General features: G+C 42.3%; 1 protein-coding gene across 1 annotated transcript in view; it reads right to left on the bottom strand.

Annotated features, from left to right (window-relative positions):
* The window catches only part of CLASP1 (cytoplasmic linker associated protein 1), a 169,679-nt gene extending 155,940 nt beyond the window's left edge, over positions 1 to 13,739 (bottom strand). The window contains exon 1 of the mRNA XM_009887324.1: positions 13,545 to 13,739. Coding sequence (XP_009885626.1) covers positions 13,545 to 13,739 — 195 coding nt within the window. The remainder of the gene's footprint in view (positions 1 to 13,544) is intronic.
* Between the last annotated feature and the right edge of the window lie 371 nt (positions 13,740 to 14,110).

Here is a 14,110-nt window from a genome sequence, read left to right as displayed (position 1 = left end):
CAAATAAAGGAAGAACATCAGAACTAAGAGTTCTGACTAACATTTTGTTGTTGTTGTTGCAATCATTGCATACACCACCATAAAATGCAGAAAGACATAAGCATTTATCTCATTTGCCAAAAAAGGACCCTCCCAGCCCAACATTCACATGCAATAGTTTTTAAGCTTCCAAAATTTATAGGTACCTACATACTTTCTAGTAAGGATGTGGATTTGCTCTAGAGAGCAAATGTAACCCCATAGGCAACAGCCTCACTTCCTTCAAGTTATCCTTTAGAGCTCCCTAAACAATAATCTGAGTTCCACATGGCCCAGAGATCACAGGTGGGAAACTGGTGCACGCCAGCCAGACTGCAAACAACCAGAGAGCTTGGGTTGCTCTTGTATCAACTACTGTGGCGAAACAAAAACTAGTAATAGCCCAAGAATTTCTTTTTCCATCTTCTATTTGGTAAAAGCTTTATACAAAACAGCATCTTTCAAACATGCCACATTCACGCAATTGCGCAGTAACTGGCATGGAAGCCAAAATTTGATACAAAATCACATTTAATTGACTATAAAAAAATAGCATGTTAAGACAACCAGTGTGTTTTTACTTTAAAACCACCAAAACTATCACGAAGAAATACAGACTCAAAAGCTTCAAATAGGAGGAGTGGCAAAGGCGTAAGTCTCAATCACATACTCTGACTTCTGCAACAAAAGAGTAAACAAGATTAGTTACACCTCGATCACCTACTATTAAAAGTCAGCCTCAAAGGAATGTCTCTGAGAAAAAAAAAAATATCCATAAGAAACAAAATTCAAATGTAAATTAGTCCTTATTAACATGCATACAAGTAACACAGGCATAGATGTTATTACAAGCATTTAAAGAGTTAAAACTAAAAAAAAAAAAAGAAAGATCTTTCCAACATTAGCTGTCATGTTTATCCACAATTAAATCCCATCCCCAGAGAGCCTGCACATGGGCATGCTTTAAGCAGCACATTGCAGCAGGTGGGGTCAATTTGAGTTTGCCTGACTTTAATGGCAGCAGGATCTGGCTGTTAATTAAGTACCAGATTTCCCATTGTCCCAACCCTACCACACCTTTCCTGATTAAGAGAAAGCAGCTTTTAGGGCATTTTTGTTTTAGTTGCCGCTCAGCCAAGTTTGGCTGCAGAGCCATTTTCTGGCACACATTCCCTTATCAGAACTGCTGCTCTCACATATCACAAGCACATTTCTGATCCGCAGAAGGCAACCCCCAGTAACACATTTCATTTCCACCCTCCCAGGTTGAAGATGCCAGTCACCTACAACTGCTGATAGCAATGAAGTAAACAGAAGGAAGATAAACAGGCTCAAGTCATCTCCTTGGCCTCCCAGAAGTTTTTTCTGGCTCACCTCCCACCCTGATGAACACCATCTCATCAAAGCCCTGCCCTCAGCATCTTCTCTTTGCCTGTGCTTACCTCACCCCAATTAAAAGAGGCATACCAGAACCCATCTTCCTGCTCTGCTCCTCTCAGTTGACTACAACATGGCAGTCACCACTGGACACCTCCCCACAGGGAAAGCAGGGTCTATCCCACCCTCATCCTTCCCCGCAGCCCCATCTTTCCTCAGATCAGCAGCTCCCTTCTCCTCCAAGCTCCCAGCTCGTGCACACCTGCTCAGATTCCCCAGAGGCCTTTATCTAGACCTTCTCAACTGCCAGCATTACCCCATCTGCACAACTGGTTATTTGAGACATGGCCACTTAGACAGCTCCCCATGCTTTCTCAAGGAATGTCTCATACATTCAAAGCACAGATTTGCTCAGCAGAGTGTGAGGGCTGCACCTACACCAAATGAGCCCCTTTGGCTGGGAGCGTGAAAACAGCAGGACCACCCTGGCCACCCCTTCATGTCTGGTCCAACAGAATTATATTGATGTTGGACCAATCATCTCAGAATCACCCTAAAACACACTCCTGCAAAACAATTATGATAAATGTGGATTCTAGTTAAAAACAGAAGACATAACATGTGGAAGTCTGGAGTACCTGCACAGAGTATCTAGTACATATTCCAACAATTCATCCTGGCTCTTTTCTCTAAATCAACTTTCCCTTCATCTCATTTCCTTCCTTTACGTTAGCCGAAAGGACTGGGGAAGCCATGAGACACACATGACCCAGATGACTTCACTACTATGTCATGAGAAACCTGCTTTCCATAGACAAAAAAGTCAACAAGCCACCTTCACACTGCCGTTCACATGACTTAGTTTTGTATCAGAGCTACCACCTAGGAAAGTAACCAGCTCTTGTTCTGAAGTGTCTGTCCAGCAGAGTCTTCTGCTACAATTCCCACAAACTACTTCCTCCTGAAAATGGCCACCAGAGAACTCTTTGAAAGATGCCTTTAAGACACCCATCAGCCCCAGATACCTCAGTGAAGGGCAAACAGCTCAGAAAAGACCATGTTAGTACCTAACAATTAAAACTTCTCCCTGCCTAGGAACTTGAAGGATATTTTTCAAGTTTATTAAGTCTCTAACCTTGCAGTATTTCATGAAGGCCTAAAATCCAGCCTTTCCCATTTGTCCTAAATAGCTAAAAGTTCTCAGGTGGTTCTCAATAGCTCACCTTCCTGCTGTTACACATCCTTTCCCTTCCAGCTTTCCCAAATATTCCACTTCTGCCCCATTTACTGCTGTAGAAGGAATTGTGTTACCCTGGTAACTTGGCTAGGATGATGCTTTTCACATCCCCAGCCCTCTCTACCAGTTCTGCACATTGAAGTTTTCATCTCTCTACCTTCAAAGCACTGTCATTTGGCCCGAGATGTCAGCTCCTGCCTTCCCATTCATCTGTACTGCCAGTTCCCATCACACCCCCTCTAGCTGCAAGTTTTCAAACAAGAACCACTGCACTTTTCTCCACACATGCCATCCTGCTTGGGAAAAACTTGTTATTAATTGTAAGCTAGCTTACTAGAACAGGAAAATCCAGAAGAAAACAAATGAAATTGCATGGAGAGAATGGGACCTGAGCAACACGAAGAAAAAAGCAGAGCTCTTTAAAGGCAACAAGAAAGCTCAGATCTTGATGAGGATTGTAGCTGGAGGAGTCTTCCACAAGAAGACTTATTCACATAACTTATTCACAGTCCAGCAACATTAAACAGGTAACAACTTTCCAAAGACCTAAAGGGACAGAAGAGGTGGACAGTAAACTACCAGGAAAGCCACCTATGCAGGCCTGAAAGAAAAGCTTTAGCCAGACAGACAAAAGAAAAACAAATATTCCAATCTGTAAGAGTAGGGACCTCCTAAAGCCTATGTGCAGTTTCAGCTTTCCATACAACATCCAATCTTTGTGAGAAAAATCCCTTTTGGAGGTCAAACAGTTCATCCATGTACATAACAGCAGCACATCTGTGGCACCCTTCACTCCTCAGGATGCAACCCTGCAGTGCTCCTCTATGTCTCAGAGTTAAACAAGATACATAAGTATCTTCTCCAGGGTCTTAATTTAGAAAAGCTAAGGTTGTACACCAGCAGCTGCCCAAGGTTCATTCTGTCCACAGCACTCTAAACAGATTTAAGAACATGCACAGCTACATTGTTTATTGAGGAGTACTGGGATAAGGAAGTTGGTGCAACAGGACAGACTCCATCAGCTGTGAGAGAACAGGATTCCCTCCAAAAATCAAGTACACTTTCTTATTCAATGTGAAATCTACGTTTATAAAGGAATTACAGAAATTGGGTTCTTAACAGGTCTGGCTCCATCGGCTAACTTTGGTACTGGGTACACATCAGTAAAAGCCTATAATATTCAGCTTTAAATAGCATCTCCCTTATTTAAGCTCCCAATAGTCAGACATTAAGTTCTCCTAAACTGTTAAAAGCAGACATTTGTTCCACATCACTGCATAAGCAGTGATGCCTCCATTTGCAGCAAGACTTCCAATTAGATCCATTATGACTATGCCACTTGATATTAGTCAAATGGAGAGTCATGACAATACAAGGCAAAAATACTATCTTTTAATGGAATATAGTTCTATCAGACACACACAGAATCACGACAATTAGCAGAAAGAGCTGGTTTCTAACACACAATTCACAATAAATGCAGATATTACTCAAACAGTGTGACTTCAAAACACACTGAATAGAAGCAACTCTGGCTCTTCCATTTGCTATCAGGCTCTCAACCAGCAGCAGACAGGCATGAACACTCTTAGCATGGCAAGGTGGTAACACCACGGTTAACCCTGCAGTGCTTCCAGGTCCCCAAAGAGATCCTGCCAGCCTTCGCACTTGTGCGCGCATCGTGCCCGTCTGGGCAGAGCCAGCCACAAGAAGGGTATGGCAGGATGGAGCTCTACTACCTAATTTCTCTTTGTTCCCACAAACTTCTCTCAAAAAAGAGCTACTTTTGGAGATGAAAAAGCATTACTAGGCATGAAAATTTTCTTTCTCACACTTAATTCAGGGCCCAATCCTACACATTCTTTCCTCTGGCTAAACTCCCAGTCACACTATAAAAAAATTATCTTGCTTTCCACGCTCTGATAACTGGGACTCTCTGCTCCGATTCTTGAATACTCAAATGTTGCTTTGTTTTAAAGTTTTGTATTTGGCACAAAAGCAATACCAAATGAGGAACATAGCAGGTTTTGTCTAGTTAAAGAAAAAAAAAAAAGAGATCTGATCTAGGAAGAAAGTAATGAACAATTCGTGGGAGGTTAACATTCACTTGGAGAAAATTGGAGACTTCATGTCTCCAGTGTGTTCCACACCTTCCCTCCTGCATTTAATGATATGGCCACAGAGGAGATGACACATGGGATACAAATACATGAGACAGCTTTATACAAACTCACCCATAGCACAGCCCGGCCATCAAAAACCTGGAGCTCTGAGCAAGCCAAGAAGCAGGACAAATCCAACAGTGCTGCGCCCCAACCAGACTGTCACTGGTACCTTGGGTGGCTCATCTTGGAGTCACCTCACATATCTTTAAAACAAACCCAATCTGCTATGCTGTCATCACTGGCATCCCGAAAGCACTTAGATGGGAGTCGATTCATGCAGGCAATTCTAACACCAGGACACTTACTACTTATGTGCTAGTAAATTTTGTTAGAAAACCAAGAAACGAGTTTTAAGGCCTTGACTGTAACAGTAATATGGTGGATGGAACTAAATGAGCCCGTGAGGACCCTTGCAACCCAAAATATCCTGTGATCCTATAAGCTGATCCTCCTACCATACAGGAAAATCTTACCTTTCATTCTCAAAATGCAACTGCTGCCAAATGAGGGCTGCCAGAGCCAGAATCGCATATCAGAAAGTATATCTCCAACAGACTACTTAGTCTAGTGGGCTGGTCTCCTCCAAAAACTAACATAGGTGCACTTAATGCTAAGGACACATTAGAAGGTTGAAAAAAAAAAAATGTGCCAGGATGAAAGAAATACGTGTATCTTTATTACTATCCATCAGGTATTAGTCAGTCTGATTTTTAAGTAAAAGATTGATATATCGTTCATCAATTATATATTCTTCCCTCTCCCCATAATTTCTGGATTCTTTAACTGATTTCAACAATCTTTAACCAAATGTGGAAAAGAAAAATACAGATCCCAAAGATATTATGCTCTTACAAATTTAGTAACCAAGCAAAAGCGGTCCCATTAAGCAAAAGACTTCAGCATGAGGAAAACCACAGCATTAAACACCAGCAAATCTACACAGAAAATGCCAAAGGAAATGAGGCTTCATAAAACTTCTTTGCTTACAAAATAACTTAATTAAAACTAGGCAAAGTCAGGGGCAACTAGATCCTGCTGCCAGTGGGATTGTCACTAGGTGACTTTTCATGCTCAAGTTCAAAGGGTAAGACAAGAAAAGCTTTCAAGACGACTTCTAGGAATATTCCCACAAAGACATGGAAGAGTGTGTGTACTTTTAGCTGAGAAACTAACAGGCAGGTGAAGCTGGTGTTGGTGTGGGACCCTAGGGGCTGGTTAATATTTCCTTCAGCATCAAGAGGACAACAGAACTCCACTAAACCGTTTAGAGTCTCTGCTCATATCACCAAGCTTGCCAAAAATCAAGATGCCAGTAAATCCACCACTGCAACTAGCCTCCAGTTCAGGCAATGATCCTCAGGCAGCAGCCACCACATCAGGGAAAGCAAGGATTCTCCCCAATTCACCCCACCACCTACTAAACTCGAGGGGAGCTGGATCACACATGCATGTGAGCGACTGCTAATTCTAATCCAGAGATAACAGGCACATGATCCTCAGCCACAGCAGGAACTGTAAGTCACTTTGGGATTTCTCAAGACCAAAACCAATACACTTTAAAAAAATATTTGTTTATTCAGTGTTAGAGCAGTTTCAGGCACACTATCGTACCTGTTCTACCATTCAAAGGACTGAAACGAACTTTCCCTATCACTATGCAATAATCCTGTTATTCTATATTGTATAAAAACTATTCAAAATCTTCACAAGAGCTATCCTGAAATGAAACAGATGTCTTGTCTTCATCTATTCCTCTCCAAGTGTTTTCCATTCCCTCAATGTTCTTGCTGCAGGCAACTTTTCATCCCACATCCAGCCTAAATTTACTCACAGCCAGTTTATACCCATTTGTTCTTGCATTAACCTTGCCCTTTAGCTCTAATAGTTCTTTCCCCTCCCTGATGTTCACCCCTCTGATGTATTTATAGACAGCAGCCCTATTCCTTCTCAACCTTCATACTGTAAACTAAACAAGTGAAACTTTTAATCTCCTCTGGTCAGCCAGACTCTCCAATCCCCTAAACACCACACTACCCTTCCCTGCACCTGTTCCAGCTTGAATTCCTTCCTTGCAGACGGGCAACTAGAACTGTTCAACACATGCCACAGAAGGGCCCAACAAGAAGCTGTACAATAGCATTAGTACGCCCTTATCTCCACGGAAATAAATCCCCAATAATCTGTCTTTTCCACCGATGCATCAGCTGTGACCCTCAGCCTGCAGTCAAGTAATACACCCAAGGTTTCCGGAGAGCTAGTGAACTGCATTAGACCTCTGAATAAACCCTAGCGACAAGCACTGAAGTGCTGCAACTGAAACACTACACCAGCATTAAAGGAATAGCTTTATCCTCCCAATTTAGTAACGACAATGGTTCAGTCTGTTGTGTGTTGACCACTCTCAGCCCCAGCCAAGAGCATGTTTGGCCTTGCCAGTGCTGAGGCAGCCACACTACCAAGCACTTAAGGGAAAAACTGCTCTAAAAAAAAAAAAAATAAGCCATAAACAACACTCTTGCTGTGAGCCAGTCTCAGCACTAAAATCCATGGGAATGTTATATTAATCTAGTCAGAAAGTGAAATCAGAGGCTCAAATCTCTACAAACCAGAAGGGTATGCAAGGGATACATTTACTTTGCATCCCATTTTTCTTCTCATCTCTCACCATCCACTACCAGCCACCAAGAGATGGGATACCAAGTTACACAGACCTTGTCTGTGCCACTATGGAAACAAACTTCTGTCCTATTTATTTCAACATTGAGGCTCCGCTCTTCACAATCCCTTGGCATCCTGTAGGCTCTCACTATTTGTATTGGATTTTGTAATACTTTGGTAAACAACTGAAAGATACTGTTGTCTGGTACACTCAGGCTCACAAACTTTTTGTTTGTTTTATGCAACCAGCAGCACATCCACATTGTATATAAAACACTAAGTACTACTACTCCATTCCAGTTCTTCCCACACCAGCTGGAAGCAGACAACCCTTCCTGCTACAACCACTTATTATTACCTTTTAAGTGTTACGAAAAAGCCACAGTAAAACTCTAAATGCTGACTTGCTATAGCAGTCCATTTTTTCCTGTCCTGAATAAAGAGAACTGAAGCCAGTATTAAATTTGATCTTACCCAGCTGCTACAGATCCCCTATTCTGCACGGCATCCTCTATGGCACTCTCCATCCTGCTGATACCAAATAGATAAGAGCTGTACCATAATCTGATTAAATTACCGTACGCAGCGGTAACTGTTGGAAAGGCAGGCCCAGCTACTAGAGACACAGAAAAAAATGAATGATCAGCTGGACTGGGAATTAACATCATCAATGCCTACAGGAAACTGGATATCCTGAAGCCAAAACTCTGCTCTTTCGTAAGTTTAAGACAGGAAAAGCCACCTATTAGAAGCATGCCAGCACAGCAGCCTAAAAATCAAGGACCAGGCACACTGCAAATTCAGTTCAAGACCAATGAGTCATTAGCCCTTCCTAAGATAGCTTGTCTCCACACATGAGAGGAGTCAGAGGCCATTTTTGCCAAGATACCTTTTGCAATATTGGCATACACAAGGAATAGGCTCTACTCACAAGTCCAGATCTCAAGATCAGTCTTCCTCCATAGTCCATTTCTCCTATCTTTCGGGCATCAAAACTAATTTAATTAGTTTTTATTAACAACTCCACCTTCATGGTAAAAAGGTTTTCAGGAATGAAACTGCTAAATGAATGTATATATTACTGATCCTCATGCATCCTTCAGCATCCCAGCATCCTCAGCATTCACCAGCTAACAGCAGCTGCTTGGAAACCCTTTACAAGTCCCTTTTTTCTTCCCCAGATGAAGTCTTTTTTTCCCCTGCGCATTAAATACTCAAACACACTTACCAAATTATCATATCAACCCATAACCATGCATGATAATTATTTCTTAAATCGGGATTTCTTCCACCAAATTTCAACCAAAATAAACATAGTATAGAGAAAAAATGTATGCTTATAGTGAACAACCATTCATCAGCTTAAGTAACTCTAATGGATGCCACTTTAAACTAAGCCTGCACCATCTGTTCTACCCCTCAATTACAGAAGCTGAAAAAAAAATTATTCAATACACAGTTTAAGAAAGCCAGCTAATTTATGTATGTTTTATTTCTCTTCAGCTCAGTGAAGCATGCTCTTGTAATGCGTGATATTCAGACACAGATCAAAATGGAAGGCTGCTTTCTCTAACACTGTTAGGAGTTTTATCAGGGGAAATAAAATTTCCCTGCAATATTTTACCATATAAAAAAATTCTCTGTAACATCTCACCACACTTTTTTTTTTTTTTAAAGAGTACGAGGTCTCTATAAGTATCAAAATCAAATCTGCAGTCCTGCCCACATAAACACAAATGAACCTCCATACACAACCCTGCACAGCTCTCACCCTGACAGACTGGGTCTGCCAGCACAGCCAGAAGGCTTCACAAGTGGAAGTGTCCTCATCCACCCAGGTCTGTTAACCATCTCGGTTCCTAACTCCCCTTTCATAGGCAAAGCCCAGTCCTGCGAGTTGCTGGGCACAGAGCTTCACACAGATCAAGCTGCTCTGGGGCAAAGGGACCACCCCATGCAAGGGCAAGATGCTCTCCTAGGCAAGCATAGCCTGTGCAGTGAGAGTAGTGCAGCACCAAAAAAAAAAAAAAAAAAAAAAAAAAAAAAAAAAATATCACTACCTGCCAAAGTGCAGGGGAAAAGAAACCACAAAGTTTCACCCAGTTCCTTACTGCAAAACCTCCACACAGTTTCACTTCAAACTGGCCTCTACTACCACTCTGCAACACTAGAAAACATTGAGTAGAACCTCTCTTCAATTTGATGGACCCTGACCTGCTTAAAGACTTTGTCACAACCAAATCTCTAGGCTGAATTCATTCTTGGGTGTTGATAGTCAAAAACAAACCAGCAATACCAACCAAGGGCTACTTCCAGTGTAAACTTCAGTTCCAACAGCACAGATCACACAACGCAAGGAAGAGGAAGGTGCAAGAGACCTCATCCCCATTGCTAGATGGAGGAGACAGTACAATATTCTCCTGTTACGGAGAAGCAGGCAAGAGAAGATCACTGCCAAACACCCTCAGTTCCCCTAAGAATATCAGGCTGGTAGAAAACTACTTTAAGATCCTGGACATATTCCCTTCCACTACACCTCGAAATGAAACGTCAATGACACATCATAGTTGGGGTACTGAGCAAGGCTCATGGGCCACAGATGAATCAGAAGGTCTGCACACTTAACAACAGCATTACAAAATACTGCCACAAGCAGCTCAAAGTGAGATTGCTCACCAAGGAATTACGGATGATTTCAGCTCTCTCCCCTTGCTATACAATTGTGAAGCTGAGAGGACATGCTGAAGCCCCTGACACTGCTGCGTTGTTTTGCTTCACGTCTCAAGACAGACAGCTCAGTGCAGGCCTTCGTTACTGTTCAGGGATTCAAGGCTCTGCAAAACAGCTCCGTCTTTTTCGCTTAGCAGGGGAAGACATGGAGTCAAGCAGAACCACCATCCTGAAACAGCACAGACCGAGCAAATAAAGCACGTGAAGAAACGAACAGAGGCAGGATTCTTCTTTGGTCTGCAGCATCCTGCAATACCTTCCCCAGCCCAACCTTGCTAATGTACCCCACAACTCCTAGTGCCCATGAAAACATAGGCTGTCTGCTCTAAGTAACTGAGCTACAGAGAAGAGTAAAAACTCTCAAGAAGAATTAGTCTTTTCACTCTGCACCATTCTTCTGTCTTCCACCTACCTATAAGTACTGCTGGGAAAACACAGGCCAGGCAGTGCCTGTTGGGTGCAATTCAAGCACACTCCTGGTCAAGCACAGATACACTAATGACCTTGCACTGGACCTCAGTGCCTTGCTTCATCTAACAACCCCCATGGTTCCTTGACTTGGCATCCTGAACTATCCAAGTGCCTCCTGTACCTAAGGCAGAGCTGCCTGTTATGAAGCTGGGATCATTGACCAGGTCACAAGGACATTTGTTAGAAGAGTTTCAGAGCTCTGAGTGCTGTCAGAAGTGCATTACATCTGTTTCACACATGATGCTTTAACAAATTTGGACAGCACCAAGGAAAAGAGAAGCATCTCCCTTCCCCTCCCCCCCCCCGCCCCATTGCTTTTTTGCTGCATCACTTGCAAGAGAACATTGTATTGTCTCCAACCCAGTGATGAGGTCAAGGACTTCACAAAATACTGTCAGGTTAAAATAGAAACAATGTACAAAAACCGCCAAAGCCTAAAAACCTCAGTGATGGTCATGACTTGGAAAGTTCAAACTTGTATGCACACGAGGGAGACAGCTTGAGCCTTCCCTGTAAAGGCATAGTCATTTCACCATCAATTGAGACTCCTTTTGACCTGAACTGGAGTGCCTCAGAGATGTCGCGTCTCTTTGGTTTGCTGATGTTTCCCCAGTGGTAACGCATAAGCGTAAGTGTTTAGTTAGGAGAGTCCTAGACAGGCAGGAGCCATGAATCAACTGGATGCTCTCCCAAGATAATGGGTCTGATATCCAAACTCAGTCTAAGTCTGAGAGCACACACTTTATCACTGAAGTGTCAGAAAATTTCAGATCACGTAGATGATCTCAATCTTCATTTCAAGCTGATACTTTTTCAAATGAAAGGAGCGAGGTGAGCAGAGAAACAGACTGCAAATATAATAGCTTTTTCAACCGTGACCAAACAACTGCAGTTTAACCCTCCAGATGGCTATTCTAGGGCAGTGATGCTTGGCCTTTCACTCCCAGGGTTGTTACACTAATCCATGAACTGGATCAGATGACACCAGCTATCCTGTTCTCCCTCACACCAGAGAGCTGAGCTTGTGAACCCCCACACCACAAGCAGTCAAGAAGGCAGGCGACAACACCACAGACGTAGGCACTAAAACAAAAGGACAAGACTGGCACATGATGATGCACTAAGCCTTGGTTGGCTACTGAAACAGACCTCACTACATCATTAACCTCCAGATCTTCAGCTTGCCCCACTCAAAGTTTCACAGCCTCTATTATACTCATTCACTGAGAAAACATCCTCCAGACATCCGAGGCATGCCTCTGTTATGCTTACTAAAACTTATTAAACACAGCAAATGCTATCTATAGAACACGCACAGTAATGAACAATCAGCTCAGCAGCATGAGCTCTGGAATGGAGTCACTGAAGTACAGAAGTGCCACCAGTTTATTACTGGAGAAATAATAACACGGTGAACATTTTAAGTCTGTAGTTCAGCAGACAAAAGACTGGGAAGGGGGAGAGAGAGAGAGAGAACAAATTATCCTTAAAGAAATTCTGCAAGCTGAGCATGATGCTGGAAGTGCAGAGTACCGCATAGCTCTGCGATCCACATCACTTCATAAAATCCATGCAAACAGCACATTTTGTAACAACTTCACATTTACTGTACTTGGGTTACCTTTCCATTGAGAATCATGGAAGTCTAAGAGAAAGCAAGTTAGCAATAAAAGGGGGAATAAGAACATGCAATGCTCTCAGAAAATTATATGTACACTACTTGTTAATGACAGCAAATTAAGATTTCTTCATGTGCTCGGTCAGAACGGATGCCCTATTGTCTGTATTGGCTTTCATGGTTTGTTGGTTTGGGGTTTTTTTTTGTGCCTACACGCCAAACAGCTTGTACCACAGCTGCTTGTTGACAAAAATGAAAGGAAAAAAAATGCAGTTGTGCAGAACACATTGACCAATACACTGCAATCTCACAACCACATCTCAGTCAAAATTTCTGTTAAAAATAGTGTACACTGCTCTAAGGATGTTCAGCTCCAGAGCACTTGCAACCTACACAGCTAGTCTCTCCCTCACTTCTGCAAGAAAACACTCCAGTAAAACTCTCGGTTAATTAGCTTCAGGCTCAGGTCTCTAGGAACTAACTCTAACTCTCAGATTTGTCTGGACTTATCAGAAAGTAACAAGGTCTCCTATTATATCTCATACAAAAGCTTAAGTATGCTATTAGACTTGTCAGAGTGTCTCATGAAAGGACCAGGACAGGAGTTTTCCAAGCCACAGCTGAGAACCCCTCCCCGCTCCACAGTACATAGGAGTGGTAGGACTTCCTCACTACAACCTGGAGGGAGATGAAGCAACACGACAGGGATAACAAGGCAGTGGAGCTCCATGTCCTACCAACTCAGTGCAACACTGTCAAATTCAACAGAACATACATACCTAAACAGACACTACCTTTCCTGAGCCAAGTATATCAATTGTACTTAAGTTGCCCACAGAAAATGGGCACAAAAAGCCTAGCAAGATTTAACGACAGTGAAAAATACTGCTGCATATATATATTCTTTTTGCAGTTCTATAAACTTGTTTTAATATGGCAGGAAACCATCAACATCGCTAGCTACTGGGATGATCAAAGCATGCCACCAGCTAACAATATACACAAAGAAACCAGGATATCACAAAGTATGAACACCAAATGTAAGTCCATTTATTAAAACCCCATTTACTGAATTCTTACTGCATTTTGTCCTCAGTATCGTATCGGCCATCAACTATGAAGCAATGGGTCAAGAATGGTCAATTCCAGCATAATTATCAGCTTACAGTACAGTATATTAGAAAGTCTACAATACAACTTTCACTTAGATCAAGTAGCACTTGACATTGAAACTTCTGACTGTAATCATATTCCATCTGACAAATCTTACCTTATAATTGCTGGAATTCACCCAAGAAGTGGCCAGTCCATCAACCATTTTATCCAGCATAGTCTGATCGTGTTCAAGATCAGTTGACTTCTGTTTATCTGAGAAGTAATCTATCAATTCCTGGCCAACCTGAAGTCTCTTTCCAACATCCTTCTGCAGCACCTGCGCTAAGCAGTACTCCATACTGGGCTCCATAGCGTCTTAGAAATACAGCACCAGCAAGAAAGCTAGAGGGCAGCAGGTCCAAAAAATCCCTCTATAAACGTATGCAGGAGGTCGCCTCTTTGTTCGATGAAGGTTACTGAGGGTCTGGGTTTCAAAGACGCAATTCTGAGAATGGCAACAATGCACCATGTGTGTGTGAACAGCAGCTGGCAGGATATTAAAAGTCCAATTTAAATAACTAGTAATAGATGAAGCAACGAGCTGTGCTGTACTGTTGAGTCTGCAATAATTCCCAATTCAGCAGTCCATTCTGAAAGAAATGAAAAAGAACAGTATTATAGGTTAAATTAAGACTGGAGAAAAAAAAAAAAGATTGAAAGCATGTCACAAAATAGGTTATT

Source organism: Charadrius vociferus, unplaced genomic scaffold (genome assembly GCF_000708025.1).
Source record: "Charadrius vociferus isolate BGI_N301 unplaced genomic scaffold, ASM70802v2 scaffold385, whole genome shotgun sequence".
In the NCBI taxonomy this organism is placed as follows: Eukaryota; Metazoa; Chordata; class Aves; order Charadriiformes; family Charadriidae; genus Charadrius; species Charadrius vociferus.
The sequence above is the reverse complement of the archived record's forward strand: the minus strand, read 5'-3'. Positions and strand labels throughout refer to the sequence as shown.